General features: G+C 50.4%; 7 protein-coding genes and 2 non-coding genes across 9 annotated transcripts; 3 read left to right on the top strand and 6 right to left on the bottom strand.

Annotated features, from left to right (window-relative positions):
- Positions 1-407: 407 nt before the first annotated feature.
- On the bottom strand, positions 408-2806 carry PFLUO_LOCUS4767 (4-glucan branching enzyme; the record flags this gene model as incomplete). Its single annotated transcript, XM_073782149.1, has 7 exons — positions 408-434; positions 510-1476; positions 1527-2218; positions 2266-2378; positions 2438-2537; positions 2593-2717; positions 2770-2806. The coding sequence occupies 7 exons, from the start codon at positions 2804-2806 to the stop codon at positions 408-410; spliced, it is 2061 nt and encodes a 686-aa protein (XP_073638833.1).
- A 206-nt stretch (positions 2807-3012) lies between these two features.
- Positions 3013-5377, bottom strand: PFLUO_LOCUS4766 (uncharacterized protein; the record flags this gene model as incomplete). Its single annotated transcript, XM_073782148.1, has 4 exons — positions 3013-3472; positions 3527-4293; positions 4350-4783; positions 4837-5377. The coding sequence occupies 4 exons, from the start codon at positions 5375-5377 to the stop codon at positions 3013-3015; spliced, it is 2202 nt and encodes a 733-aa protein (XP_073638832.1).
- A 3255-nt stretch (positions 5378-8632) lies between these two features.
- Positions 8633-10373, top strand: PFLUO_LOCUS4765 (uncharacterized protein; the record flags this gene model as incomplete). Its single annotated transcript, XM_073782147.1, has 5 exons — positions 8633-8705; positions 8764-9593; positions 9654-9962; positions 10014-10130; positions 10182-10373. The coding sequence occupies 5 exons, from the start codon at positions 8633-8635 to the stop codon at positions 10371-10373; spliced, it is 1521 nt and encodes a 506-aa protein (XP_073638831.1).
- Positions 10374-10647: 274 nt separating this feature from the next.
- Positions 10648-12226, top strand: PFLUO_LOCUS4764 (Urmylation protein; the record flags this gene model as incomplete). The annotated part of the gene is made up of 3 exons (XM_073782146.1): positions 10648-10894; positions 10955-11168; positions 11224-12226. 3 exons carry the CDS (start codon positions 10648-10650, stop codon positions 12224-12226), a joined length of 1464 nt encoding a protein of 487 aa, XP_073638830.1.
- A 29-nt stretch (positions 12227-12255) lies between these two features.
- Positions 12256-13042, bottom strand: PFLUO_LOCUS4763 (uncharacterized protein; the record flags this gene model as incomplete). Its single annotated transcript, XM_073782145.1, has 2 exons — positions 12256-12631; positions 12690-13042. The coding sequence occupies 2 exons, from the start codon at positions 13040-13042 to the stop codon at positions 12256-12258; spliced, it is 729 nt and encodes a 242-aa protein (XP_073638829.1).
- Positions 13043-15042: 2000 nt separating this feature from the next.
- PFLUO_LOCUS4762 lies at positions 15043-15125 on the bottom strand. The gene has a single exon. It is a non-coding gene; the product is annotated as a tRNA-Gln (tRNA).
- Positions 15126-18755: 3630 nt separating this feature from the next.
- Positions 18756-18826, bottom strand: PFLUO_LOCUS4761. The gene has a single exon. It is a non-coding gene; the product is annotated as a tRNA-Glu (tRNA).
- A 1768-nt stretch (positions 18827-20594) lies between these two features.
- Positions 20595-24113, top strand: PFLUO_LOCUS4760 (uncharacterized protein; the record flags this gene model as incomplete). The annotated part of the gene is made up of 6 exons (XM_073782143.1): positions 20595-20761; positions 20824-20856; positions 20915-22295; positions 22357-23483; positions 23541-23897; positions 23957-24113. The coding sequence occupies 6 exons, from the start codon at positions 20595-20597 to the stop codon at positions 24111-24113; spliced, it is 3222 nt and encodes a 1073-aa protein (XP_073638828.1).
- Positions 24114-24727: 614 nt separating this feature from the next.
- On the bottom strand, positions 24728-26473 carry PFLUO_LOCUS4759 (uncharacterized protein; the record flags this gene model as incomplete). Its single annotated transcript, XM_073782142.1, has 1 exon — positions 24728-26473. The coding sequence occupies one exon, from the start codon at positions 26471-26473 to the stop codon at positions 24728-24730; it is 1746 nt and encodes a 581-aa protein (XP_073638827.1).
- Between the last annotated feature and the right edge of the window lie 1373 nt (positions 26474-27846).

Below are 27846 nucleotides of genomic sequence, written 5' to 3'. Positions count from 1 at the left end.
TGTATGTATCTTCAAGGTTAAGACTAAGAGTTTTATTCTACTGCGTCTACTTTAAAGACAGATATCGTAGGGTCAATGTCCCACGCTCCATCTAGGTTGTCTGTTCACCTCGATTGGACAGCTGGACAGCTGTGTGTACACGCATTGCTATTAAGAAGCAACACGACCCTAGATACATTTCGAGGGTTGATTGATTGTATTGATAAATGAATGTATGCATGGACAAAACCACAAGAAAACAAGAAGAGAAAAGAACATGCTAGCTAATTCTAACCGTAAATTCCGTCATGAGAGAAATGCCATATTGACTGCCCGAAGCGTCGTCATTCCCGTAGTCCAAAAGCTCTGTTCGTGTTTCGTAGCTGGGGGATGGGCGGGAAAGATCACAAAATTAACATCGGAGTATATCACAGGGTGTCTTCCAGTGCGAGGACCTGCGAGGAAGGCATGTCAGTACTGAGTGATCCCAGGCAGTGAGACACCACAGAAAAGAGAAAAGGGAAACTTACCAAAGCAGTGCGCGTAGGAAGGTAAACCTGCACGAAATTGCCCCGCCCATTCCACGGCATGTCCGTCGTGAAGAAGCGCGTCTCCTTCAGATTACGACCCAGCCCGCCGAACGCCTGATCATCCGTATCAAGCACAATGCGGTACGTGCCAGGGACATCGACACCAATCCGATAGTCCGTGAAGCTCTCCTGGGGATGGAAATTAAAGATCCAAAGCAGACCGGCGCGCTCAAAGGCAAGCACCTTGTCGCCCTCGTGCTTGAGACTGATGTACGCCTGCGCGGCGTGCAGCCAGCCGTACTTCTCTTCGGTCAGCTGCATGGCGCGGTCGAAGTCGTTCAGGAAATGGTATCGCAGCAGGGGGTCCTCGGTGAGATTCAGCTGGCGGCGCGCGTACCAGAAGGAGTTATCGTTGCCGGCGCGCGGGAAGTCGAGCCATTCCGGGTGTCCGAATTCGTTGCCTTCGAAATTGAGGTACCCCTCGCCGCCGAGGCTGTGGGTGATGAGCCGGATCATTTTGTGGAGGGCCATGCCGCGCTCGATGACCGGGGTGAATTCCGTCAGCGTGGACATGTGTGTGTACATCTCTTTGTCGCAGAGCCACATCATCAGCGACTTGTCGCCGACTAGTGCTTGGTCGTGGCTTTCGGCGTAGGCGATCGTCTTCTCGCCGTGGCGGCGGTTGGTGAGCGTGTGTGATAGATTGCCGATGTCCCACTCGATGTCAGACTTCTCTTTCAGGAGCTTGATGTACAGGTCTGGTACGGCCATGGCGAGACGGTAGTCGAATCCGACACCCCCCCAAGAATGCGGGAGGCACAGTGCCGGCATGCCTGAGACGTCCTCGGCCACGGTGATGCACTCCGGGTAGAGGTTGTGGAGCATGTCGTTGGCCAGAGTGAGGTACGTGACGCCCTCCTCGTCGACGTTCGGGCCAAAATACTCGTGGTATCCGCCGGAAAAGCCCCTGCAGAAAAATTAGTGGATGGAAACACTTTACGAGAGTTTTGTACGTACGTTCCGATGCCATGATGCAGGTAGAGCATGCTGGTGACACCGTCGAAACGGAATCCATCAAACTGGTATTCCTCCATCCAGAAACGCAGGTTACTCAGAAGGAACCGCAGCACTTCGTGGCTGCCATAGTTGAACAGCCGGCTGTCCCACTGATCATGACGGCCCTTTCCACCCGCGTGGAAATAGAGATGGTCCGTTCCATCGAACTCGTTCAGTCCATCCAGCACATTCTTCGACGCGTGGCTGTGGACTACATCCAAGAGAACCACCAGGCCCATACTGTGCGCTGTGTCGATCAACTCCTTCAAGTCTTCCGGCGAGCCGTACCGACTGCTCGCCGCAAAGAAGTTGTTAATTTGGTAGCCGAAGCTGGCGTAGTAGGCATGCTCCATGATGGCCATGAGCTGGATTGCGTTGTACCCCAGGTACTTGATGCGGGGCAGCATGTTCTGCGTGAAATTCTTGTATGTGGCGACTTTGGACTCCGGCGACGAGATGCCAACGTGAGCCTCGTAGATGCGCAAGCTCGCGGGCTTCTTGGGCCGCGCGTGCTGGAAGTGATACACTTCGTTTGCTGGTGGGTTCCAGAACACCGCATCGTAGGCGGGCGAGACGTTTAAATCCTGGACGACCCGCTTGATCCAGGTGGGAAGCCGGTAGATGCGCTCTCCGCTGGGAAGAACCATTGTGATCTGATCCGAGCATTAGCTTGCTATGTTAAGGTATGTGGGTGGCGTACCTTGATTTTGCTCTCGTGGGGAATCGCGGGCCCGCCATCTTTCGGGGCTACCGTAACGTCCCAGACGCCAAAGGCGGATTTGGTCATGGGGTTGGCAGAGGCATCCCAGTTGTCTGCCATGTCTCAGTAAATTTGCCCTCAAGTATAACCCCTCCAGGATTGTCACACGTACTGAAGTCGCCAACCAGCGACGCCTCAACCGCATTGGGTGCCCATTCTCTGTACACGATCTCTCCGTTGGGGCGCGCATGGAGACCGAAGGTTTCGTAGCCCTGAGACCACCACGTCAGTGCTGACCTTCACATTATGTAGACGCGATCAATTCACTCTGCTAAATTTCTCCAGCCCTCCCTCGGATTCATTGATGGTCTTGGCCCATTTTTCCACCAGAGCGTATCTCTGTTTCAAGGCATCGGTATGGGGCTCCAGGTACGGGTCGAGCTTGAGCACGCCTAGCGGGATGATCAGTAACGGGCCTCGAGCTGCAGGGAGGTACCAACACACCTGTGCCATCTGCAGGGACTTGAGTCGAATCAGCCATTGCGGGTTATAAAAAGAGGAAAAAAGAATCAATGACGACGGGGCCAAGAGAGGGAGAGGGGGGGGTCCTAGCTCAACATGTGACGTTCTTATCGGGGCGTTATCGGATTAGGGCTATGGAGATACGCCGTTCGTCGCAGCGTTGGTTATAGTTACACCCATTTATTGACTGAGTAGGATTCAACAAATATATTATGTACAGCTGATTTAAACAGACGCCGGACTCGGAGGCAGCGCACCCGTGCTCCAGTTGACAGCGTTCGCGCCCAGCTCGAACTCGAGCGTACCCCCGCGCGCAAAGACATCATCCCAGGTCAGCCAGTTCTGCGTCCACTTCTTGCCGTTCACTTTCAGGGACTGCACGTAATAGTTGGAATCTCCGTTTCCATCCCCGCCGGTCGATGTAACATTCAGCGTCTTGTCATCGCCCAGGTCGATTGTCAACGACTCGAACCACGGCGAATGGATCAGGAAGGTACTTTGGCCCGTAACGGGATACAGGCCAATCATGTTCCAGAGCAGCCAGGTCTGCATAGCGCCAGCATCGCTGTTGCCAGGAAGACCCGCTGACCCGGTACTATAGTTGTCTTTGGCAACTGCCCGTGACTGCTTGACGGACAAGTCCTGTCGGCCTACGTAGTTATACAGATATGGCACATTGAACATTCTGTCATGCCGGTCAGTATTTCAAAAGCACGATTTCCTGGGAAGAATCACTCACGGCTCGTTGGTGGGATCAAAGATCGTCCCGCTCGATCCACTGGCGCCGTCGATGAACATCGTGTTCAGCCGATCGACCGTCCTCTCAGCACCTCCGATCAGATTAATCATATGTTTCATATCATGCACGGCGTTCCAGGAGTATGCCCATGAGCTGGCCTCGTAGAAGGGATCTCCCCAGTAGCCGTCGTTTGCCAACGGGTCGCTGGGAATAAACCCGGAGGAATTACGAGGCACAAGAAACCCGGAGAATCCCAGCGAGGTCTGGTCCGGATCCCAATGGTGGCGCCAGTTGCGGGAGCGGTTGAGGTATTTCTTCGCGTCCTGGTTCTTCTTCAGCCCCTTTGCTACTTGATGCAGACCAAAGTCGTTGCAGGAATACTCCACGGCCCGAGTGCCGGCGCGAGTAAATCGGGGACTGATATATCCCAGACTGATCCAATCAGGAAGCGCGCCCCGACCCTCGTGGGTGGAGGAGTCTGGCGCCATGGGATCAACCGGATAATTCGGGGGCGTGTGCTCTGCATCGGCGAGCAGGGCCTTGTACCCGTCTTCCCAGTTGACGGCGCCGCGCACGCCCTTGACGTATGCATCGGCCAGGACGTTGTCTGCATTGGATCCACCTTGGGAGCGACCGTTGTAGTTTGAAGACCGCGCATCGGGCATCCACCCGACATTTCGCCAGATATCGATCAAGGAGCGAATCTGTTCCTCATACGCCTGCGGCTGCAGGACTTGCATTAACGCTGTGCCACATCGAAACAGATCCTGCGAGTTTCATGTCAGTTGACTTTGGTTCCTTGCAGACAGTGACACAGACGTACCCAGAAAGTGAAGATATCGGAATAATATGGCTCGGATGATTTCCAGCCGGGATTCTCGCCGGTTTGGTTCGTGGGGATCAGGTGCATGAAATAGAGAGATGAGTACAGCAAGTTGAGCGTTGTCTGGTTAGTGTTGGTTGTTTTGACCTTGGACAAGACCTTCATGTTCCACTCCGCGACGGCATCCGAGACAACAATGTCGAACTTCGAGCCTTTGGGAATCTCATTAGCCACGTTGTCACACGCCTGCTCAGTGGAGATCCAGGAAATCCCAACACGGGAAAGCACATGTTTGTCTTTGAACGTGAAAAGCCCGCCAACTCGAGTGGAGTTCGATGTTGATGAGACAGAGCTGCCAGACTGTTGCACGCCCGGTCCAGAGCCAGTAGCGGCATAGAGCTTCTTGCTGGTCGGGGTGGAGCTGAAATGGCCACCTGCAAACGACTATCAGCGGCTGTGAGAAATTTTCTTTTGACCCGTCACTCACAGAAATAGATTGTCCAATCTGGGGCTTCATTCCACCCGTTGTTGTACACGCCATGGCCCTCATAATGACCGTCGTCGAAGACCTCGAGTTCTCCCCCTTCATAATGTTGACTGAGGCCCATCCCCCGATACGAGGGAAGTACATGCGAGACATCAACCAGCACATTATTCTGCGACCCCGAAGGGAAGCTATAGCGATACATCCCAGCGTGAGCCGTGGAGGTCAATTCGACACTGACACCCTGTCCCGTCGTGGCCTTGTAGTAGCCCACGGAGCCCGAGTCTGTTCCGGAGCGCGAGACGGTGATATTGGCAAGGGGATCACTGATATTGCCAACCAGCGGGAGCTGCGAGACGGTTCCATATTTCGGCGCACCGCCAGTGCCTTGCTCGTGCATCATGCTGAACCCAGAGAAATTACCAGTGGACAGATACCCCGCATACGAATCTGTGCCCTCGTCGTACAGGTCCGGACCGAGCTTGACCATCCCGAATGGTCGCGCCGCACCGGGGAAGTTGTTGCCCACGGTGTTGGTCCCCATACTGGCTCGCGTGTCAGCCATATCTCCCCCGGCGAGCGCAAAAAAAAAAAACCAAAAACAAAATCAAACACAAGCAACTCACAATATATCGACATATTGACTGTAGTCCTGCCCAACGGACAGAACCATCGCCCCAAGGGTGAGGTCCTGGAGAGTATTTCCCCTCTTCATGCTTGCTTCCGCGATACTCTAGTGACGTATGCTGAAAAAAGGGGGGAGCGGCTTGATAGCTCTAGTCTTGGCAACAGCGATTGCTTTTGCTCATTCCGCGTGGCTGCAGGAACAAAAAGAAAGACAACAGCCTTGTGGGACAGATCTGTACTTAAAATCCAATGGCCATGCCGATGGGAATATCAATAGTGGTTTTGCCACGGTCAGGCTTACGAACTTCGCATAAAAAATCAAGGCCGCCCTAATCTCCGATGTTACTGTCGGCCCCAACCGCGTCGCTAGTGAACAGGAATAATGCTAGCCTCGGGCTTATTATGGACCCCGCCCCTCACGGGCGCCGGTTCTCACTGGCCAAATCGCCCAAATGTATCATTATTTTTAGAAATCCAGGAACGCGTAATTTCTTAGATCGCCATAGTACTGGTCAGATAGGGTGTGCCTTGTCAATACTACATACTATGTCCGTACACAATAATAATGGATGGAATTCCAACAATAGTGACCTGCTCCATGGTAACACCCTGTTTACCCCTGACCCATGCCAGATACTGACGTACTTGATCGTGTTCGGCGAGCCCGGCCCCAATGCCCTAATCAAGTAATAACTCACTCTCGGTTTTTGCGCTATTCTTCGAGCGCATTTACGTTAGTGGTAATGCTTCCTGGAACAAGAATAATCAATATATGTGTGTGTTAACTTAGTTGGTTTATACGTATGTGGCTGACACACGTGCCTCGAATGAGTTACTTAGTTAGTCGGCGGGCCGGCATTGCTTGTTGTCCAGGCCGTTATTACCCACAGGAAGCTAAGCGTCGTTAGATCAAGCTTGTACTAGTGCTTTACCTCTAACATGGTTTATAGAACTGTTCTCAATCTAGTGGCTGATGTCCGTTACCGGAGAAAGATTTCGACAACGCCACCAGCAACGAAAACACTACGAAAAGTGTCGGCAACGCTGGGACGGCTCGCGTAATTCCAGTATGCCGATTCTGAGACAGACTGGGTTAGTAGAAGAACCTTTGAAACGGCAAGCCTATAAAAGTACCGACGATATAGATGGCCGGCAAGAAAGCCGGATGAAACTAGCCGTACGAGAAAGTATGGACCTCGCGGGCTTCTGAGATCTAGATGTTGATGGAGTCTTCTCGGCAATTTCTTGCATTCCAGATTCTTCTTATCGAACGTGAATTGGAAACCACGGTGCCACTCCACAAATCAGAAACTAATCAAAGTTGGCGTGCAGTTTTGACGAGAAAGACGCTTTCAAAAATGAATCGACCGAAGGACAACAGAAAACGGACATGCACGTGGCCGAGAACCCCCAAAATGAATGGCCGCCCGGCTAAACGGAAAAGAGATTCTGGTGGTGTACTTTCTTGCTGGGCAGATGAACAAGAAGAGGATCACCAGGGCCTGGACAGCTTCGACAAGGACATGAAGAGCCGGGGCTGGCTCAACAAGGTCTTCTCAAACTACACCGTGCAGTATGTGACCGCAGATTGTCCATGTTGAGGGTACTGTAAGATCGCGGTCCAGTGTCTTCTGTGCTTTACAGCATGATTGTCGATAAACTGGCCAAGAAGTCTTGGAATGGAGATATGGAAGGACGTGGAAGGAGGACAGAGAAATCGATCAAGAAATGGGATGTATTGATAGCTATAGAGAAGATAAAACTGAAAGCTGGCAGACTGGCTATATAGAGAGAAACCGAGAGCTGATAGAGATGACAAAGGAGAAGACTGTGCAGTTGGCGGAGTGATAGTCGTTGAGTTAAACCGCTTATATTCGAGCTCAGTTGGGAAGATGCATATGGGAGCTTGTATGGAGGACCAGCTGGATTGGAAACTGACCGGGATGATGGTTGGGCCAATGGCGTCCCTTTTCTCAACAAGAAGCTGACCGAACGGACCGGGTTTATAAACTCATAAAATGGAGCGATCAATGTCCAATAAACAGCGATCAACCGAACAAGGGTTGTCTCTAGACTTGTCCTTGAGTATCGAGATTCGCGGAGAGCCCGGCGGCATTAATGATGACCGATGCACAAAAGTTGGAGATGTCTAAGGTCAGCGCCACTATCCTCGCTCGGTCCTGGACGATTTGAGCACGTTCTCGGTTTCCTGCTAGGCCAGCGATCGTGAAGATCGTTATTGATGTTTCAGCCTCCAGGTTGCACGTACTGTGTCTCGCAGCCAAGGCCTTCCTGGAAGCCACCCGGTGTCGCTGAGTAGTTAACAAGCTTGATTGGCGATTAATTTTTTACGCTCATATTATAAGGTTTACTTGTAATTGTTTCTCCAGTCGGCCTTGACGCTGGTTGTGCCTGATATTAAAATCGAGTACAACCAGCAGTATCTGACCACTCCTCTCACCCTGACAGATTTTTGATCTTGAGGGTAGAGACATGTGGAGATGATGGAGTAACCAGCTGAGGGGATTGAGACCCTTTAGAGTGTCGGAGTGTCGGCTATTGATATTTTCTATCGCCGACGGCAATTGAAGATGAGGGCCGAGCGCGATGTAACAGAGACAGCCATCGTCGGCCAACTTCCATTGTCTATCAGAAATGGCAGAATCATATCCTTGAAAATGCTCGACAGTGCAATCATGGCGACAGAGCCTTCATCTTATATCAAAGTGCATCCTGCACCGTCGAATGTGGATATCCGGACGAAAAGGCTTTGATTCTTCCATGAATCACAGTGCCCCGCGGGGCCCCAGGCCGGACCCTGACTCCACCGCGCCACGGCAACCACGTTCACGCCAGGGCACCTGAGTGATGGAAAAACTGCCATAGGGATCGGCGATCGTCCAATCCCCTGCGTAAATTCAACGAGTTACCCCGCTGGATTTCCCCCATTCGTCCCAATCAAGCCACCCCGGCTGCAGTGTGTCCGCCAACCGTCTGGGGTGTGAAAGCCACCCGAAGCTCAGGGAATTATGTCTAGCGAGCAGCTGGTTCCCCAGTCCGGGGCTCTTGGCATGTCGGTCTCTGGCGGCGATTGAATATAAAAGAGGGTGGCTCCCGGGTTGGGTTTGCTCCAGCCTTTTCCCCAGTCTGCCATACGAGACAAGTCACCGCCATGGCGCCGTTCTTCAAGAATTATCGGGTGTACATCCTCACCTCGGTGGCCTATATAGGCTCCCTGCTTTTTGGTGAGTATCGCTCAGACCATCCATCTACCCCCCATTGACTGATGTACCTCGTTTTCAGGATATGACACCGGTGTGATGGGTAGTGTCCTGGCTCTTGACAGCTTCAAGAAGGACTTTGGCCTACCTGTAGGATCATCCGGGTTTGCCAACGCCAAAAACACGCAGGTGTCGTCCAATGTGGTGTCCCTGCTGACAGCGGGCTGTTTCTTCGGCTCAATCTTCGCCGCTTTTCTCAACGATCGCATCGGCCGCCGATACTCGCTGATGATCTTTTGCATGATCTTCCTGGTTGGCGCTGCCATTCAGGTTGGCGCCCACCACGAGATTGGGATGATTTACGGGGGACGTGTGATTGCCGGTCTGGGAATCGGCGGCATGTCCAGCATTACACCAGTGTTCGTCAGCGAGAACTGTCCCCCGCAGACTCGTGGCCGCGTGGCAGGTCTCTTCCAGGAGTTTTTGGTTATTGGCAGCACCTTCGCCTACTGGCTGGACTATGGCGTCTCGCTGCGCGTCCCCGAGGGAACGAGCCAATGGCGCATTCCCGTCGCCATCCAGCTGATTCCCGGTGGCCTGATGTTTATCGGTCTTTTCTTCCTGAAGGAGTCTCCGCGTTGGCTGATGAAGCAGGGCCGTCATGAGGAGGCTCTGGTATCGCTTGCCTACATCCGCAACGAGTCTCAGGACAGTGAGCCAGTCCGCAAGGAGATTGCGGAGATCAACGCTGCTATTCAGGAGGAGCTGGCCGCCACGGAGGGTGTCACCTGGAAAGAATGCCTACAGAAGAGCAACCGATACCGCTTCTTCTTGGCCTTCGTGCTTATGTTCTGGCAACAGTTCTCGGGCACCAACTCTATTGGATACTATGCGCCGGAGATTTTCCAGACGGTGGGTCGACCCATTCCATTCTCATCTCTTTTATGAAAACATATCTGACACAAGCAACAGGTCGGTTTGTCCGAGACGACTTCTTCGCTGTTTGCGACTGGCATCTACGGAACCGTCAAGGTGATCGCGACTGGACTTTTCCTGTTGGTTGGCATTGACCGCTGGGGACGGAAGAAGAGTTTGATCGGTGGTGCGGCCTGGATGTCTATTATGATGTTCATCATCGGCGCCGTTCTGGCTACTCATCCTCCTAACGTAAAAGCCAAGACTGTTTCGCCGGCGTCGATCGGTATGGTGGTAATGATTTACCTGTATGTGATTGGATACTCGGCCTCTTGGGGCCCGACTCCGTGGGTGTATCTGGGCGAGGTATGCATTCCTTTCCTTATTGTATGAACCCTCTGCTGACATTCTCTCTAGATCTTCCCAACCCGTCTCCGCTCTTATGGTGTCGGTCTCGGTGCCGCCACACAATGGCTGTTCAACTTTGTTATCACCGAGGTCACTCCCCATGCTATCAACAGTATTGGCTGGAAGGTATGTTCTTTGAAATCAAGGCAATTTTGACCGCAGCTAATTTGTGGAAAGACTTTCATTATGTTCGGTGTGTTCTGTTTCGCGATGGGCATTTTCATCATTGTCTTCTTCAAGGAGACCAAGGGTCGCACGCTGGAAGAGATGGACCTTGTCTTCGGTGCCATTGACGAGGAGCAGAGACGCGCTGATGTGGAGAGTACCCTGCGGAAGAGTGACTTTGCGCATGCTGAGCATACAGAGTAGAAGTGACTTGGGTTGCGAGTTTGATTTGATGACGATGCCTTTATGTACAACCTGTTACTTCACCCGTAATCCTAAGGGTGAATAGGTCACCTCCTCTATGAAGTTACATCCATGGATGTTAATCAGAGTCTGCCTCCCTGCGACGAAATAATTAGTTCAAACCCGTGGCTATTATACCTGCTTAATCGAGTAGTTTGATGCCTGACGGATAAGGGCCCACTTCCGCGGGCAACCAGACCTCGACATTTTGGCATCTGGCCCGAGCTCGTTCGTCATGCATGCAATGGCAATGACATCCCTAGACGACACCTGCGCTTCTCTGCGCTCCCAGATTGCAGCCACAGAAGCGTCCCTAGCTGCACTGAAATGCGATCTCGCCCATGCCGAACAGGCCGCCACTGCGACGCTGGCCGCCGACACCGCGGGAAACAAAGGCAAAGGCCCGACACGCTGGCCGCTCATGCCAGACGAGTATCGACGATATGGACGGCAGATGATCGTATCGCAGGTTGGTTTGCAAGGTTAGTGCCGCTTCATTTCGAGGGTGTGCAGGCGAAGAAGCTAACATTCCGAGTCGCAAGGCCAGCTCAAACTCCGATCCGCCAAGGTGTTGCTCGTCGGCGCAGGCGGGCTGGGATGTCCTGCAGCACAGTACCTGGCTGGCGCAGGGGTGGGAACGATCGGCCTGATTGATGGTGACACGGTCGAGGCCTCGAATTTGCATCGCCAGGTGCTGCATCGAACTAAGAACGTGGGGAAGTACAAGGTGGATAGCGCGATTGAGTCTTTACGAGAGTGAGTACTCTCTCGTCCTTCTATATTCCAACTATTGACGATTCTCATCTTGCAGCTTGAATCCGCTTCCTACGTACATAGCACATCGCAATCATCTCACGCCTGCGGAAGCCCCGACTATCTTTCGAGAGTATGATCTCATCCTCGACTGCACGGACAACCCAGCGACCCGCTACTTAATCTCCGATACTGCAGTACTCCTTGGCAAACCGCTTGTCTCGGCGTCTGCTCTGCGTACAGAAGGCCAGCTGATGGTGCTGAACAATCCTCCGCGACCTCCCGGAGACAAGACTGGAGGGCCGTGCTATCGATGCGTGTTTCCGCGACCACCGCCAGCTGACAGCGTGGTCAGTTGTGCAGATGGAGGCATTCTGGGACCAGTCGTGGGAACTATGGGTGTCTTGCAGGCCCTGGAGGCGATCAAGGTTATCACTGCACCATCCGTCGATGCGACAAGCTCAAAAGACCCTCCGTCGCTGCATATCTTCTCGGCCTATTCGTCTTCTCCATTCCGCACCATTCGTCTGCGCTCTCGTAGGCTCACCTGTGCAGTGTGCTCCGCCGAGGCTAGTGTCACGTTGGAGACGATCACGTCGGGATCCACCGACTATGTATTCTTCTGTGGCTCCACGAACCCGGCCTCGCTGCTTGGTCCGACCGAGCGCATTTCTGCGCTGGATTATCACGAACGGTACCCAGACAATGTTCCGGCACCCACCATCATTGACGTGCGGGACAATGTCCAGTTTGAGATCTGCAATCTGGAAAACAGCATCAACATCCCGATATCGACCATTCTCTCTTCTTCGAGGCCGTCCAAGGCACAAAATGGCGACGTCGATAATCAGAGTCAATTGCCCCCATGGATTCCTTCAGAAGTCGCCAATTCTGACCACCCAGTATATGTGGTCTGCCGTCTCGGAAACGACTCGCAGATTGCGGTCCAAAAGATGAAAGACTTGGGAATGCATCAAGACGGACAGCGATTCATCGGTGATATCCGGGGAGGCTTTCGCGCGTGGCGAGACCAAGTAGACCCGGATTGGCCGGAATATTGATTCTCTTTGGTGGTCATCGCGTTCGTGATTCAAGAAACAGTCACCGGCGGCTTCTGAAGCCACGACCATTCCACGGAGACTCGACCTTGGTCAATCTCGGCCAGTTCCTTAAACACGGCAGTCGTCACGTCGATGTCTGTCACAGCACACCCGACGCATCGATCCACGATCGTCACATCCACGCTCTTGTCGTCCCGGCGCAGTCGCAGTTTCATTCCGCAGAGCGGGTTGTCGTTGGGGTCTGAGCCTGTTGATGCTGCGTCGAAGAGAATGTGCGATACGGCGCAGATCATCTCTGTGTCTGTGCTTGTGATACCGCAAGCTCCCAGTCCTGGGTTGTAGTAGGTCAGGTCTCCATCGTAGGGCCCGCCATTAGCGGTGGGGAGTGGAAGATTGTTGTTGTGGCTGTATCATCGGTCATTAGGATCTGATTAGAAGAATTACGCACTGGAGGCATATTTACTTTTTTCCCACCGTCAATCCGACTGCAAGCCCGATGATCAATGCGAGGAGTACCACGGCAATAGCGATAGTGATAATAACGAGTTTGCGACGGCGTCTCCAGAGTAAAGATAGATCAAGCGACGGCCAACTCCGTTTCTGGCCGGGGCTCGGTCTTGCGCCTTTCACCTCGCCATAAGCCGCGCCTGTAGTCGTCTCCGGGACTGGAGCTGGACCGGGAACTGGTTTGCGCTTGGGCACTGGCGACGACCAGGCCGTGGCCGGCGCGGACTCGTCGCGACACAGCGTCTTCGGATTGGGAGCGACTGACTCCACATCGCCCGAATTTTTTATTTCCTGGGAGGAAGTATCCATTGCGCCATGGAATTTGGGTCAAGGATTCGAAGGTAGGTCAGTTACGGCGGATGAAGAAGAGAGGAAGCGAGAGAGAGAGGAGACAATTAGGAGTTAATTAAAATCTCACTTTGGAGAGAGGGAGAGAGGCTAACGGCCTTTGTACAAGTTTAAGCGCCGGGGCCTCGTTCAGGGGGCCTTGACACGGAAAGTCAATAGGACGTGAAACAAGCACTGTGCCTGCAGGCATTCACAGTTTAGCTCGCTCGAGATGCAGCTTAAGATGATTAAAATGGAGTTTTTTGTTGCCCAATATTATGGCTTCAATCAAAGCACAACGAAGCGGGGATAGCTACATGATCGTAACCCGCTCCCCGATTCGCATGTAGCCTGACTCGGAGCGCTTTGAGGCTCTCATTCCTCCGTTGATAACTACATTAATTTGTTTGAACGATTTTGGCTGGTACAATTGAAGAATATTCTTATCTTAGAGACTATTCACGAATATTCAATGGAGTTTGGAACACACTCTGTTTTCAGCCAAGACAACACGGGCTTCATGATAGGAGCACCCTTCCTTAAACCATACGAGATTGCACCAAATCTCTCAGGTAGATGTCTAGTGGCAAGAACAGCCCATATAATTGCCAGTGCAGCGGCCGTCCACTCCGTTGCACCCATTTTGATTGCAGGGACCGCTACCCCCGCAATTGTAGCCACATGGGCAGCCTATAAAAGGCCCCTAGCTCATTATTAGCACATTTGCTCGCCTCAATCATGATATTGGATAGTCCAAATCCTTACAGCAGTACAAGTGAGAGTGGACGGGCTGCCACTGCAATCATTGTCATTGCAGTTGCCATTGACAGGGCCGCAGCTGGCTTCTAGCTTGACAACTGGGCTAGCAGCCACAAGTGAAATGATTCCGAAGATCAAGGTGGTAGAGATTTTCATCTTGTTTGTTGGTATCAGAAGTCGTGCACCGAAGTGGTTTGCGGATGAAAGATAATTCAAAACTATGCACTTGCAAACTTGAAGCTGTCGTGGGATGCACCTATTTTCTGGGGCCATAATCTCTAATTTATAACTTTTGGTTTTGTAGTCATTGAATACCTGTATGTTGAAGTAAAATTACATGAAGTTTGCTTTTGATTAACTCAGCGCTGTGTCAAGAACAGCCGTCGGCAACATGCCGCGCTCCTTGCGATTGTACAACCTTTGCCTTTCTTCACGTTAGGCTAGTAAGCAAAATGATTAATTCATCTACGGAACGAAGCGCAGATCTTGTGACGTTGCTATAACTACTTTAACGCCGCCTCTTGTTGCTGTAGCGGCATTTGAGTGAAGTATTACAAAGTTTTATTAAGTAGATTGATCTCAGATGAGAAGGCAATCACTTTGTTTGTTAGTTATGCATGACATCGTGTGACCGTCACCTATGGATAATGGTTCTAAATTAGATACCATGATAAAGAAATCCTGTCCTACCTCAACATGCTTCGTTAATTGGATGATATTTTCGAAACAACACTAATGAGAACGTTGTAGTTAGTTATGAATGACAATATATAACCGTCTCCTAGGTCTCTAAGGCCAGTCATCATACTAGGTAGATTTCTGTCTGACCAAAAATGCTGAATGAATGACGTGCTGAGAAGAAGGATACTTGCAGATGATCCCTTGTCAGTCACATAGCATCGTATAAGGGAAATTTGATATGAGATTAGACTGCAGACCGATTTAGAAGGAAACTCGTCCTGTGATTGACCTTGTTTACTGTAATGGAAAATGCTTTTTGTTTTTGAAGGGGGGAGGGAGAGTTCTATTGGTTATTAAAAATGAAGAAGAATAGTTACTCGCTTTTCTCTCGTGTGACATTTTGGTTAATTAATCATAGAGTACTCCGTGCTTGGCCGCAAGCCTTCTAAGTTAGAGTCTTAGTTAACTTAATTAATGTGGCATATCCTGACTAATCTGAGAGAAGGAGAGAGGTGACAGATAAACAAAAAAGAAAAAGAAAAAGGTCGTGCCCGGGATCGAACCGGGACTACCAGAAGACATGGTATTTCAGAATCTGGGGTCCTAACCATTAGACTACACAACCTGAAGTGTAATGACTGAGCCAGTTATTGCATTCATGAGGAAAAGAGGTAAGAGGTTTGAATAGATAGAATGATAGTTGTTGTGAAACAGGCTACATCACGAAGCAATTGCCGTTTACTAAGCATTATTGTTGCGAGAGAATATTTCCAGTATTGATTATATATGTCAGATACCTAAAGGAGTTGTTCAAGCAAGATTATAAGCACCATTAATAGGATAATTTGCTGACCCCCAAGTCCTATCGGCATTCGCTTATCTCCATGGCTGGGTTGCGATTATTAGATAGAGAAATTTAACTAGGCTCCACGAATAGAAACTACAAATTAAGTGAGAAGATCACTCGAGTCTACCTGCAGTATGCGATGGATTCATCCGGTTTTCGTTTGCGTTCCTCGAAGCCGCACGTAAGTTCGTCGCTGTCGCTTCTAGTCCCGTAGCCGTTAGTGACAAGATTCTAGACATGATTGACATGGTTCTAGATATGAGTTAGCCGAAGGTCTCACTATCTTATGGGGTAGAAAAGGTAGGATACCTTGGAAGATCTCCGACAATAAGTGGGACGAAGTACGTAAGGAGCAGCGTAGAGATAGTTTCGATCACTTGCCCTCCACACTCTCTGCCGTCATCTTCCCTGGAGATGCATTGGATAACGACGTCTACTACATCGTCGACAAGCCCGATATATAGGACGTAGGACAAGACCGCGAATACAGTCACACTCCAGCTGAGCTTCACACCTTGGTCTCTGGCGAAAGGTGCAACGAGAAATGTAAACAAATATCCAGCGGAGCATGTCAGATATAGTGCCAGGACGATATTGATTATGTGCGTTCCGCACTTTCCGTCCTCGCCTTCCTGTGAGATGCATTGGTTGATGATGTTTTTCTCATCGGCGCCCCCGAAATATTTTCCGTATAATAGAACGGCGAATGCTGTCGCTCTCCAATTAAACCTCACATCGTAGGGAATACGTCCGGCGATATGTCCGACGAGGTACCCTGCAGAGCATACAAGATATAGTGCGCAGATAGTACCGAATACGCGGAATCCGCAGACTCTGCCGTTGCCTTCCTGTGAGATGCATTGGTCAATGACGCCTTTCGCGTCGGCGACCCCAATATATCTCCCGACCGACAGCAATGCAAATATAGCCGCTCTCCAACTAAACTTCACGCCGTAGGGAGATGGGGTAGGGAGATGGGGCAAATTCGTTAGATTCCGTTTGAGGCATCTATATCTAGCCATCAGATGTGAGATATTATCAATAGCCACTTACGAAAGAGTAGTATACTTGCCTTGGAAGTCTCTTCAACGATCTGTACAGTCTCGTGTCGGCCAGGAGTCGACAAAAAATGCTGAGGGGAGGTGACAACGGTTAGTTGGCGGGTACTCGACCAATGCTACCTAAGCATCAGGGCGCAGCTCATTCAGAGTCCGCCAGGGTCAATGGTATCTAGCCCGATTAGGGTTAGACAAAATATCAAGTGACTCTTAACAAGTGGTGACCCACGAAACCCAACTCTTCTCCCTCCACGCATTTCTTCACCCCTAATTTTATCAATTAAGGTAGGTAATTGATAGATGTTCTGGTATAGTAATATGCGCTAGTACTTTTGCTCTGTCAGAATGTTGGAAGACCTCGCGCCAGGATTAAGTGGAGGCCACGAAATTAGACTCTGGCGGACCCACCGTCAACCCTATTCGCCAGCTGTACTCCTCCCACACGGTTCCAACCTAGTCAACAAGCTAGATCCCCGCGTGGACTCTGGCCTCGGTAGGATAGTGTACTTTCATCTTTCTTTCTTCCCCCTCTTTTTCTTACTCTCTTCGGTACCAAATTCTTTCTTTTGTCGTTAGATGCGCTAGCAATTGATCGCGGCTTTGGCCCCATCAATTCCCCGCGCAAACACCGCGATTTTAGGCTTGCCACCCGTCGTACGCGCGTACGGCATTAGAGAATCGATTCTCAATTTCGGTATATTTTCAGATTATGTTTAAACTTGGGGCCTTAATAGTAATGCTTTTGTTGGCTGATTCGTCGCCTGGGAGGGCTGTTTAGCTCCACCCAACCTGCCTTGGGCGTCGAATCTATGAACACACATATACATGGATGACAATTGATACATCACCAAAAAACGCCTATTCGCTCTGGAGATAGGATTGCGAGTAGACCCCGCCATGACAGCTATTCGTCGATGCGCAGCAGAGGCTGCGATTGGAACTGCCAGTGGCGATTTTGATGTCAGGCCCCCTGGCGTTCCAGGACTTGCCACCACATCAACAAGTTTGGACGAGCGTGACACCCAAGCGTCCTATAGCTTGCAGTAAATTGACGAAAAACATCACATAGCTAACTATAGTAACCCTGCACATGTAGTATTATTGGCTAATGAAAGATTGCCTTAGGCGAGACAAGAAGTTTCTCAGTTTGTGTACCGATCTGCCTCGTAGCAGCCGTGTATAAAAAGCAACAACATTCACCCTACATGTAGACTCAAGTTTCTCAACTATTCCATCAAGTCCTTCAGCACCAAGTTTGCCCCTTACTCTGCATAAATCATTCACTATGAGTGTCCTCAGTCGAAAAGTCTTCCCCATTGCAGCCATTATCACCACGAGCCTCTTCCCTTCTGTCTGGGCGTGCCTTGAGCTCAATGGTTCGACAAGTGATGGCTTTTCTATAAATGGCGATATGACAGCAACGGACAACGGCATTCAGACATGCAATGGCGATATTGTATCTGGTGACGCCAATCTTGGTATGTCTTTCAGTCCGATACGACTACTCCTAAACCAGTGCTCTTCCACTACCTAGCCTGGCTCTTATCATAAGCGTATCTTCTAACTGTTTGAAAAGCCTGCATCAGTGGCTACTCGCTCAACTATGACTACGGAGACAACCCCCAAGAAGGCCCTTTGCCTATTACTTATTGCAACCCTGAGAACTGGTACATACCTAGCATTGCTTGTGACACAAAACACTCCCAGCTAACATCGTACAGTTACGACATTTCAATCCCCCTCGACTGCACTGAGAGGAACTGCTGTGAGGGAACCATCCCCTGTATATGCTACGACTGCCTTTTCAGGTTCTCTACATTTTGTTGATTCTTCATCCATTCTCGATCCAGCAGAGGGAGAGATTGGCGCCATCACGACACTTGCTCGTTCCTAATTTGTTACGAGCACCGAGGGAACATTGTGGTAAGTTGGGATTCTCGAGAGCAAGAGGAAGGCGGAGGAGTGGTGATATTAAGAGTGTACATCCTGAAAGACGAGCTTGTTTGGGAGCAAGGATATGATGCAAATTGGAATTTCTGCCAGATCAGGGCCACTCTGTATACGCGTTTCAAAAGTATATTAGCGGCTACCTGTTCTCTGGTATGCTCATTATCTTTACGCAAATCCGCCATAGTCGCTCGCTTACATTCTAGATGTATTTCTTAAGCCGCTAGTCATCGGTCGGATTCGTGGCTTAACTCTTTCCTCGATGAAAACTGTTGCTAGTTGCGCTACATATAGGTCTAACGCAATGAAGTCATAGGTGCACAAAAAAAACCCTGATTATCTAAAATTTTGATCTAATAATATTATTATTTATGACCCCTGGATAAAAAGAAAAAAAAAGTGTTTCCGATGCGGGGAATTGAACCCCGGGCTACCGTGTGAGAGACGGTGATGTTACCACTACACCACATCGGATGATTATTATAAATTATGCAGCCAGCTTTTACAAGATTCAGTACTCCATCACCCCCAACAAGGGGTACATACAGACTGTACAATCCACCTCCCTTGATGCTAACCCAAACATCTAACAAGAAGATTCTAACCTTATTTTTGCCCTATGTTCACTGACGCTATTTGAAGATCATTGATCTGTATAGTAGTGAATGATCGTGCTCCTTGCTTGGTCCTCGCGCCAACATGTCCTTCCTTGCGGACCTACGCTTTGCTGGCGGTAGCACCGTGTTGCAGACTTTGATTCCAACAATACTTCTCGCCACGACACAGAAGAAATCCGTTCTTCGGTATCTCGCATTCCTATGCATGGTCTGGATCGCGAGCCAAAATGCGCGCCAATTGGATCGGTCCTATGGATTATTCATTTTTATCACAGGACAAACGTTCATAAATATCCCTCAAGCCGCGAATCTGCTGCTGATCAACCCTCTTGATGCGGATGATCTCGCCCATGAGGAGCCCGGCCGTACAAAAACTCTCACTGGGAGTATGTACTACTCCTTCGAGCTGCTATGTCAAAATCGTGGTGTGGGAACTCCCCGACAAGTGAAGGGCATTCCCTCGTACCCAGCATATTATCGCGATACAAAGAAAGGTGGCGCCACTCTCGTTCCCCGATGTGCCTTTTTGCTACGACAGTTTGTTATTTTGGCCTGGCAGTACGCTCTATGCGATATTATCCAGTTCGCCGGTCACCAACAGGCAGCGAGACCAACGGCTGTGGTGTTCCCGGAACCCGAGTGGAATGTACCCCTTGATGAATGGATTAAACGTTGTATAACACATTCTATTTCTTGGTTTCTGATTACCCGCATATTCATCGATTCCCGTTACCGCTTAGTCTCGATCGTCACCGTCGGACTAGGGATGAATTCTCCTTCAGATTGGCCGCCATTGTTTGGGAGAATAGCCGATGCTTATACGTTACGACAGTTCTGGGGGTAGGATACCTTTCCTTTAATTTCCAAATCTAGAGATTGAGTGACCGTTTTCTGACGGCTTTGGCAGAATCTTTTGGCATCAGCTTCTACGGCAGCCGTTTACAGCAATCAGCAACTGGATCGCCCGCGACATAATGCACCTTCCTAGGCCATCAGTACTGGAACGATACACGAATATCTTCCTGGTGTTCCTCCAATCGGGACTATTTCATATTTTGCTCGATACTGTCGCGGGTATCCCTACACGGTACTCCGGCGCATTGCCCTTTTTTACAAGTTTCACATTGGGAATCATGATCGAAGATGGTATTCAAGAACTTTACAAGCGAATGACAGGATCTGAGGGGCATATTGTTTCAAGATGGAAGCGAGCTGTTGGTTATATTTGGGTTATAATATGGCTGGGTGTTGCATCAACGTGGCAACTGCATCCAAGTAGCCAGAATACTCCTCCACACGAGTTGAGTATAGTTCCATTTAGCATATCGGACCGCATTGGACTTACACCGGTTGCTGGGTTTATCGCAATAAGCGGTCTTGCTTTGATTTTCAGATTTGGTATTGAAATCTGACGATTGGAAGAATTGAAACAAACTACCGAATTAGTTGCATGTAGTTATACATCCTGTCTTACTTATCATCACTGCTTGTGGGGATTTACGGTCACGTGGCCCGGTAGTTTTGGTTGCCGCGCCTCGGGCAACGCAACCTCGTGTTGGACGACAAACTGAGACTATTACTGGGCGCATCGAATACGGTGCGCCCCTGGCTAGAAAAAAGCAAAAATGGCTTCCCGTGTCAGCTCGCACCGGTCGGCCTCCCTGCGCCAGTCGCAGTCGCAGCACGTTGAGGACGAGGACTCGAGCAAGGAAAAACGGACCCTTGCGAGTAGGGTGAAGGACATCTGGAAGAAGTCCGGCCTGGACCAGCCAACCATTCTGCTAATGATGAAGTGAGTTGGGGAATTATTGGAGTAAACTTTATGCACGATAAACGAACTAACGGGTGCTGCAGGGGTGGCATTCCACCGACGATCGCGGTGTCCATGTAAGTCGGCCCAATGTGTGTGGAATAATACCCTGAGTCTCAACTGAACATGACGCAGATATCAAGCCACTGATGTGGCGGACCAGTATACGACTCTGGGCTATCTGACGGGCGTGATTTCGATCCTGGGCTTCGCCATCCAGCCTCGTGCCAAGTTCCTCCAGATGATCATCTTCGATGTTTTGGCCGTCTGTCTGGCGGCGTCATTTGCCCTCTTAACAATGTACTCCAGCGTGCATGCACGCTACAACACAACCCCTAGTATATTCACCACCCGCTCGGCGACCAATCCATCCAGTCAGACGTATAATTCGTCCTCCTCCGCCGTCAGCGGAGTCTTTCTGTTCTTTCAGATCTGGCTGGTTCATACTTTCCGCGCCAAGTACCCGCAGTTCCAATTTCCTGTGGTTATCTATTCCATCTTCGCCAATGTCTCGTCGATATATGCACCACAGATGGAAAATATGACCTCCGCAATCAGCCTGGTGAAGCGACTTCTGGAGGCATTTCTCAGCGGTCTTGGCATCTCAACTGTCGTGTCGCTCTTTATTCTTCCAATGACATCGCGAAAGGCTGTCTTCAAGGAAATGAGCGGCTATATTGACGGGCTGCGGTCTGCACTGGGGGCTCATGTCGTCTACTTCGAGACGCTGGAAAGAAACGACATGTTTGGTCGCACCGATACATTCGATGACTCCCGTGAGAAATTCGGTGAGAAGGGAAAGATCTACAGTCCCGAAGCAGAGGCCATCCGCTCTTCGGTCCGTCAAATTACCGATCTCCATGCCAAACTCCATGGCGATTTGACATTTGCAAAGCGAGAATTCGCGTTGGGGAAATTGGGCCCTACGGATCTCAAAACGATCTTTCGTCACCTCCGACAAATAATGATCCCTGTGGTCGGCTTGAGCTTTGTGGTCGATATTTTCCAGCGACTGTCAGAGTACAACAGATGGAACGAACCTCTCGATCCCAACGCTGAAACTCTCCCGGATGGAGTGCGCGAGCGCGTCGTGCGAGAATGGAACGATATTATGAGGGCGGTGCACGATCCATTCGCAGATATGATCCAGACAATTGACGAGGGCTTGCTTCATACTTCGTATGTTTTAAAGCTGAAGAAGCCGCCCAAGAAGTCTGCTGCTGTTTTTGCTACAAGCAACGGCAACTCCACTGAAGAGAACAAGGACGTGGAAGCCCCGGTAGAGAACACTGCTCCTGGAGAAAAAGATTTTACGCCTCATTTTGAGAAGAAACTGGGCGAGTTCCGCAGTGCAAAGCGGATTGCATTGCAAGCATGGGCTGAAGAAAAGGGGATTACATTGCCGCCGGATTTCTTTGATCACCCACAGTCGATGGAAATCTTGGAGGGTGACTTTCTCACCGAGTCTTCATCACAGCGGGATCGAAGTCGGCGACAGCTTTATTTAATCTTATACGTGTGTACCAAGCTCAAACGCTCAACATTTCAAGGGAAATGAAGCTAACATCAATCCACAGATGGATCAATTGCTTTATTCGACAGGACAGACCGTCCTAGATTTCGTCCGATATGTGGATCATGTCGCCGCCAAGGGAAAGCTGTCCAAGACCCGGCTCATCATCCCTGGGGCGCCGCGGCTGTGGAAGTGGGTTAAAAGTATGATGACGGCGGAGGACACACACCACGAAGACGACACCATGGGCGATATCCAAGCGCAAAACAAAATACTCGAGCTAGGCGAAGCTTATAAACATCGCAAAGACCCTGAACACCTCCCACCCGACACCTTGTTCCAAAAAATTGGAGAGAGGGTTCGTAAAATTCCATGGTTTCTACGGTCAAATGAGTCTTCATACGGCTTCCGAGTCGCCTGTGCCACGATGACCATCGCGATTATTGCCTTACTGCACGACACGCAGACCTTTTTCATCAAGCAGCGACTGGTGTGGGCCATGATCATGGTCAACCTCAGCATGTCCCCGACATCCGGCCAGAGCGTCTTCAGCTTCGTGCTAAGAATTGCCGGCACAACGATCGCGATGGTGGCAAGTCTCTTGGTCTGGTATATACCTGACCAAAAGACGCCAGGTGTAATTGTCTTTCTATTCATTTTTGTTTCGTGCGGGTTTTATGTGCCCATTAAGATGTTCCGCTTTCGAGTGATTGGAATCATCAGCATCGTGACCACCACGATGATCATTGGCTACGAGCTGCAAGTTCGCAAGGTCGGGGAGAAGATTGCCACATCCAATGGACAGCCATATTATCCTATCTATCTCCTCGCACCTTACCGATTAGCAGCCACCGCTGGAGGTATTGCTGTTGCGTTCATTTGGACGTTCTTCCCATATCCAATTTCAGAACACTCGGTGCTTCGCCAGAATCTTGGAGCCTCCCTGTATCTGCTGGCGAACCACTACTCGATCATTCACGAAACGGTGTCTGCACGCATGCGCGGCGATGAGTGGGGCAACAACAGCAAAACGTCTCGCAAGCTCGAGAAGGCCCGCCACAAAGTATTCTCCAAACAAATGTTGATGCTGAATGGATTGCGAACATACTCCGAGTTCCTGCGGTGGGAGGTTCCGATCGGTGGCAAGTTTCCCAAGGAGCAGTACGATGCAATTATTGTCTGCGTGGAAAAGTTCGTCTTTCCCCCTTATAGCCTGATAATGTTGTGTACTAATTACATCTGCTGCAGCATCGTGAGCTACCTGAGCTTACTCGGCTATGCATCCGACACACTGATGAACCTGGGCGACGACGAAGCCACAGACACGGCATGGATGTACAATTTCCGGCGGCTGGTTGGCAGCGCCAAAGTCACCACCCACGAGGTCACTTCCCTGTTGTGTCTTCTCTCTGCCAGCATCACGAATAGACAGCCTCTACCGCCGTATCTGAAAACCCCGCGGCCGTACAGCTTTTCCAAGCGCCTAGAAGCTCTCGACAAGGACATCTTGAGCATCAAGTACATCGCCGAGCCAGGATTCGCGGCGTTTGCGGTTCTGCAGATTTCCACGAGATGTATTGTAGGCGACGTGGAACGTTTGATGAAGTATGTCTTTCCCTCTATCTTGTGTGGAGCTCGCTTTGGCTGACACATTCGTCATACAGATATGTCAAGGGCTTGGTCGGAGAGCTGGACTTCTCCTTCCATGCTCTTAGCACAGCGGATTCAAGAATGACGTCTCGGGCACCGTCGAGGGTAGCCTCGCGGGTCGATATCAATGAGATCCCGACGTTGTCTGCTGATCGAGATAAGATGGACTAGATAGGTATTTTGGGTTTGCACATATTCTTTTTGGGAGGATTGCGTTGGAAATATGCTAGACTAGTGTAAATATTGGACAGACAGCTTGCGTAGCACATTTCTCTGTGCAGGGTGAGCAGGACGTACAAATTGAGGGAATGATATTTAGTCTTATTGCCATAGGGATTATATGGTAGCTCGGACCATGTCATACAGACTCCCGACACAACACACACTTCAACCCATCTCGATTATCAATTGACCATCTTCAATACTAGTCCGTAAGCGTATCCTTCTTGCTGATATATTGCTATAACACATGCACTACATAAGTAGTACAAGAAACAACTCTATCGTGTAATGGGTTGGAAGAGGACGTAGGCAGCAGCAGTCTACCTATGACGATTTACAGGTTATCAGGCCATTAAAAAATCACCACTCGTTGAGTAGATCTCCTGAGCACCCCGAATGTAAGAGCTTGGCCGACTTTTACCCTACGGGCATTTGGTTCGAGTTCCAACACGGGCACAATAATAACTATTTATTCAATTGATTTGTTACAGAAAATTTCATGAATGAAAACCACATCATATAGCACTTCATACTAAAAGCTCAGGTAACCCCGGCTAACTAACTCATTTGTAGAAGTCGGCGTGGTCACGCTTGATGGCATCGGCACCCTTCTCACCAATCATATACACGGAATTCTGGATCCGGCAGTCGGGAATGACAGGGATGACGGACGCGTCAATTACACGGAGGTTCTTAACGCCGTGGACTTTGAGGTTGGAGTCAACCACACCCTGCTGGATGCTCTTAGACAGGCGAGCAGTACCGCAAGGGTGGAAGGAAGTCTGGGAGCGATCGAGCACGGCCATCTTCATGAGCTTGTCATCGTGCAGCGGCATCTCCCAGGGGTACTCGCCCTCAATAATATCCTTGAAGCCCTCGCCGTTCTTCAGGACATCGTAGGAAAATCTGATACCCTCACGGATGGCGATGATGTCGAGGTCGTTGTTAAAAAAGTTCAGGTTAATGTTGGGTTGCTGCAACGGGTCTCCGCTGTTGAGGGTGACCTCGCCGGGGTCGGAGACAGGGCGGACAAGATCAACCATAACAGTTACGTAGCTGCCCTTGCTTGGTGTGGGGTAGTGCCACTGGAACGCGCTGCCGAAAAGACAGATGAAGTCGAGCTCGAAGTGGGGCTGGCCGTACGGGCAGAATGGGTCCTTATTGCCGTTCGAGGCCTTGGCCTGGCGATACTGGGGGTCTTTTTCCAAGTACTTGTCAATTCGGGGGTATCCGACTAACTCGAGGAATCCGGAGGCCAACGGACCGCGGTGGTTGCTCTGGTAAGTTTGGATGGCGTGGTTGTTCTGAGAGGTTCCCTTGCGTAGGACGTAGTCATCCATACCCAAGCCGTCTTTAACGCGGAGGACAAAAGGGACACCAGGGTGATCTAGGAGATGCTGACCGACGTGGAGGTTGTCGACAATCACTGGGATGCCATGCTTCTTAAGTTCTGCGGCAGGCCCGATACCACTAAGCATCAATAGCTTGGGGGACTCGAAGACACCTTGGGAGACGATGACTTCACGGGTAGCATAGAGGTTTAGTTCCTGGCCCGAGCCCGTGATGACAGTCACACCCTTGCAGGTCTTATCCGCATTGTCGATGATAAGTTTTTTCGACTGCACCTGGGGTAGAATGGTGATATTTGATTTGTCAGAGACACAAAGAAAACTTCCGGAGCGGCGACCCTCGTAAATCGAGTTGACACTGTGGGTTAGGCCAACCATTTGACCGTCGAAGATGTTCTCGTTGATTGGCTGACCAGTGGACTTCCACGCCTTGGTGAGGAGGTCACGGAAAGACTGCATCTCGGGAATAAGTTCCGAGTGAGAAATTGGAATCGGACCGTTCTGGCCGATCTTCTTCAGTTCTGACGGGTATGCCTTCTCGTCGTCATGGTAGGTCGCACTCTTCCGCAGGTAGGGAACGAGCGAGTCCCAAGTCCACTCCTTTCCACCATACTCCTCCCACATATCAAAGGTACCCTTGGATCCGGGAACCCAAGTGAAGTAGTTCAGGGACGAACTGCCACCAAGGGCCTTGCCGCGGGTGTTAGGCTTCTCAATACGCTCATAGTCATCTCGCTTGACCATGGTTGACTTGTAGGACCAGTCATACTGGCTGTCACGGAGCTCCATAGCTTCCGAAGGAGTTCTGATCTCCTCGAGCTCTTTGGAGTTGGCAACACCGGCTTCAACAACTAAGATCTTAGCGTTGGGGTTCTCAGCCAGGCGGCCAGCAACAACGTTGCCGGCAGTACCACCACCAACGACAATAAAGTCGAATCTAGCATTGTCCTGGACAGACATGATGAAAGGAGGACGATTGAAAGATAGTCAAAGTGGTTGATGGAGTTTGAAGGAGATTGAAGGAGACAGAGGATGGCTTGCTCAATTCACAAAAAAAAAAAAACATCTACAAGCCTTTATTTAATAAGTGAGTTGCGTGGTGTGGAAGATTAATGATGTATTGGTAACGCAAAGTGGGGAACACTACGGCCATCGTATGACTAGTAACGACGTAGTGTGACAGCTTTCTGGGAGAGGCTTCACGCAATATAGAAACACAAATCCCACATTCTGGCCTTTCCGTGGACGTCATCGACTTGAGGCAAGCAGCAAAACAGCAGCTCCACGAAGCTAGGAATCCAGATTTGTCTGACAATCCCTCATTGTTCTCGCAGTCTTTCCATATTGGGGCGCGTGCGTACGAGTTGCACGGGTCGTGAGTTCCACACTGGCACTATTCTGCATCCTCACTCGTGCCACCCACCTCAAGACGTCAAAGCTTCTGGATTACTTGAACTGGTAGAATTTTGCTGGCCGGCTGGGACCGAACGAATATACCAAATTCATATTATGGTTCTCCATCCCGAGGGAATTCCAGCTGAGACGGCGGGTCAGGCCACCAAGTGGATAATGAGGGGCATCGCACATGCATTTTCCAAGTTTGCCATCAGCGTCCGAGACTGTCGCAACTCAGATAGATCTACAAAGGTCTGGGCAGATTTGAAAAGCTCCGCGCCACATGGTTGGCTGTTAGAAAATACGCAATAGATATCCTGTCTCCTCAGTTTCCACTTAACTGAGCGGAGCGGAGAGCAAGGTCCCATCAATGGATTTGCTGGCCACTGTGGGGCCATACCAGAGAAATTGGAAGCTGAAAAGCGCTGCAGGTTTTGCAGGGCATTCATCTCAATTGCAGGATCCACTTGCATGAGGGCCATGATAGCCAGATCAGAAATACTGCCTCGCAAGTTCCTCGGACTATTTGCCCCCGCAGTATGTTCTCCTTCACCTCAGTGTCGGGCCCGGGGGGGTGTGAAGCGTGGATTGTGCTACCAAACACACTATAACGCCAAGCTTCAACAGACTTAAGGTTTCCAGGGTGGTGGGCCCAGATCTGCACTAATCAGATTTGGCAGTGATAATCAGCCAATCAGGCGTCTGCCCTCCGGGTGAAGAGCTTCTTGTCGCTCAGAATTGGGGCAAAGCAACCGCTAGATCAAAAAATGCACTATGGACAACATTCTTAGTCTTGGCTGAAACCTTGCCGCCTGAGGAGAAAAGGCAATGGGGGCCGTCGGACTTCGGATAAGCAATTTTCCTGTTGGAAATTCTGCCAAGATATTAGGGATCATGGCGTCGGTGCCTTAGTAAACAACTCTTCTCAAGTACAACCC

The sequence above is a fragment of the Penicillium psychrofluorescens genome (genome assembly GCF_964197705.1).
Source record: "Penicillium psychrofluorescens genome assembly, chromosome: 3".
NCBI lineage: Eukaryota > Fungi > Ascomycota > Eurotiomycetes > Eurotiales > Aspergillaceae > Penicillium > Penicillium psychrofluorescens.
The sequence above is the reverse complement of the archived record's forward strand: the minus strand, read 5'-3'. Positions and strand labels throughout refer to the sequence as shown.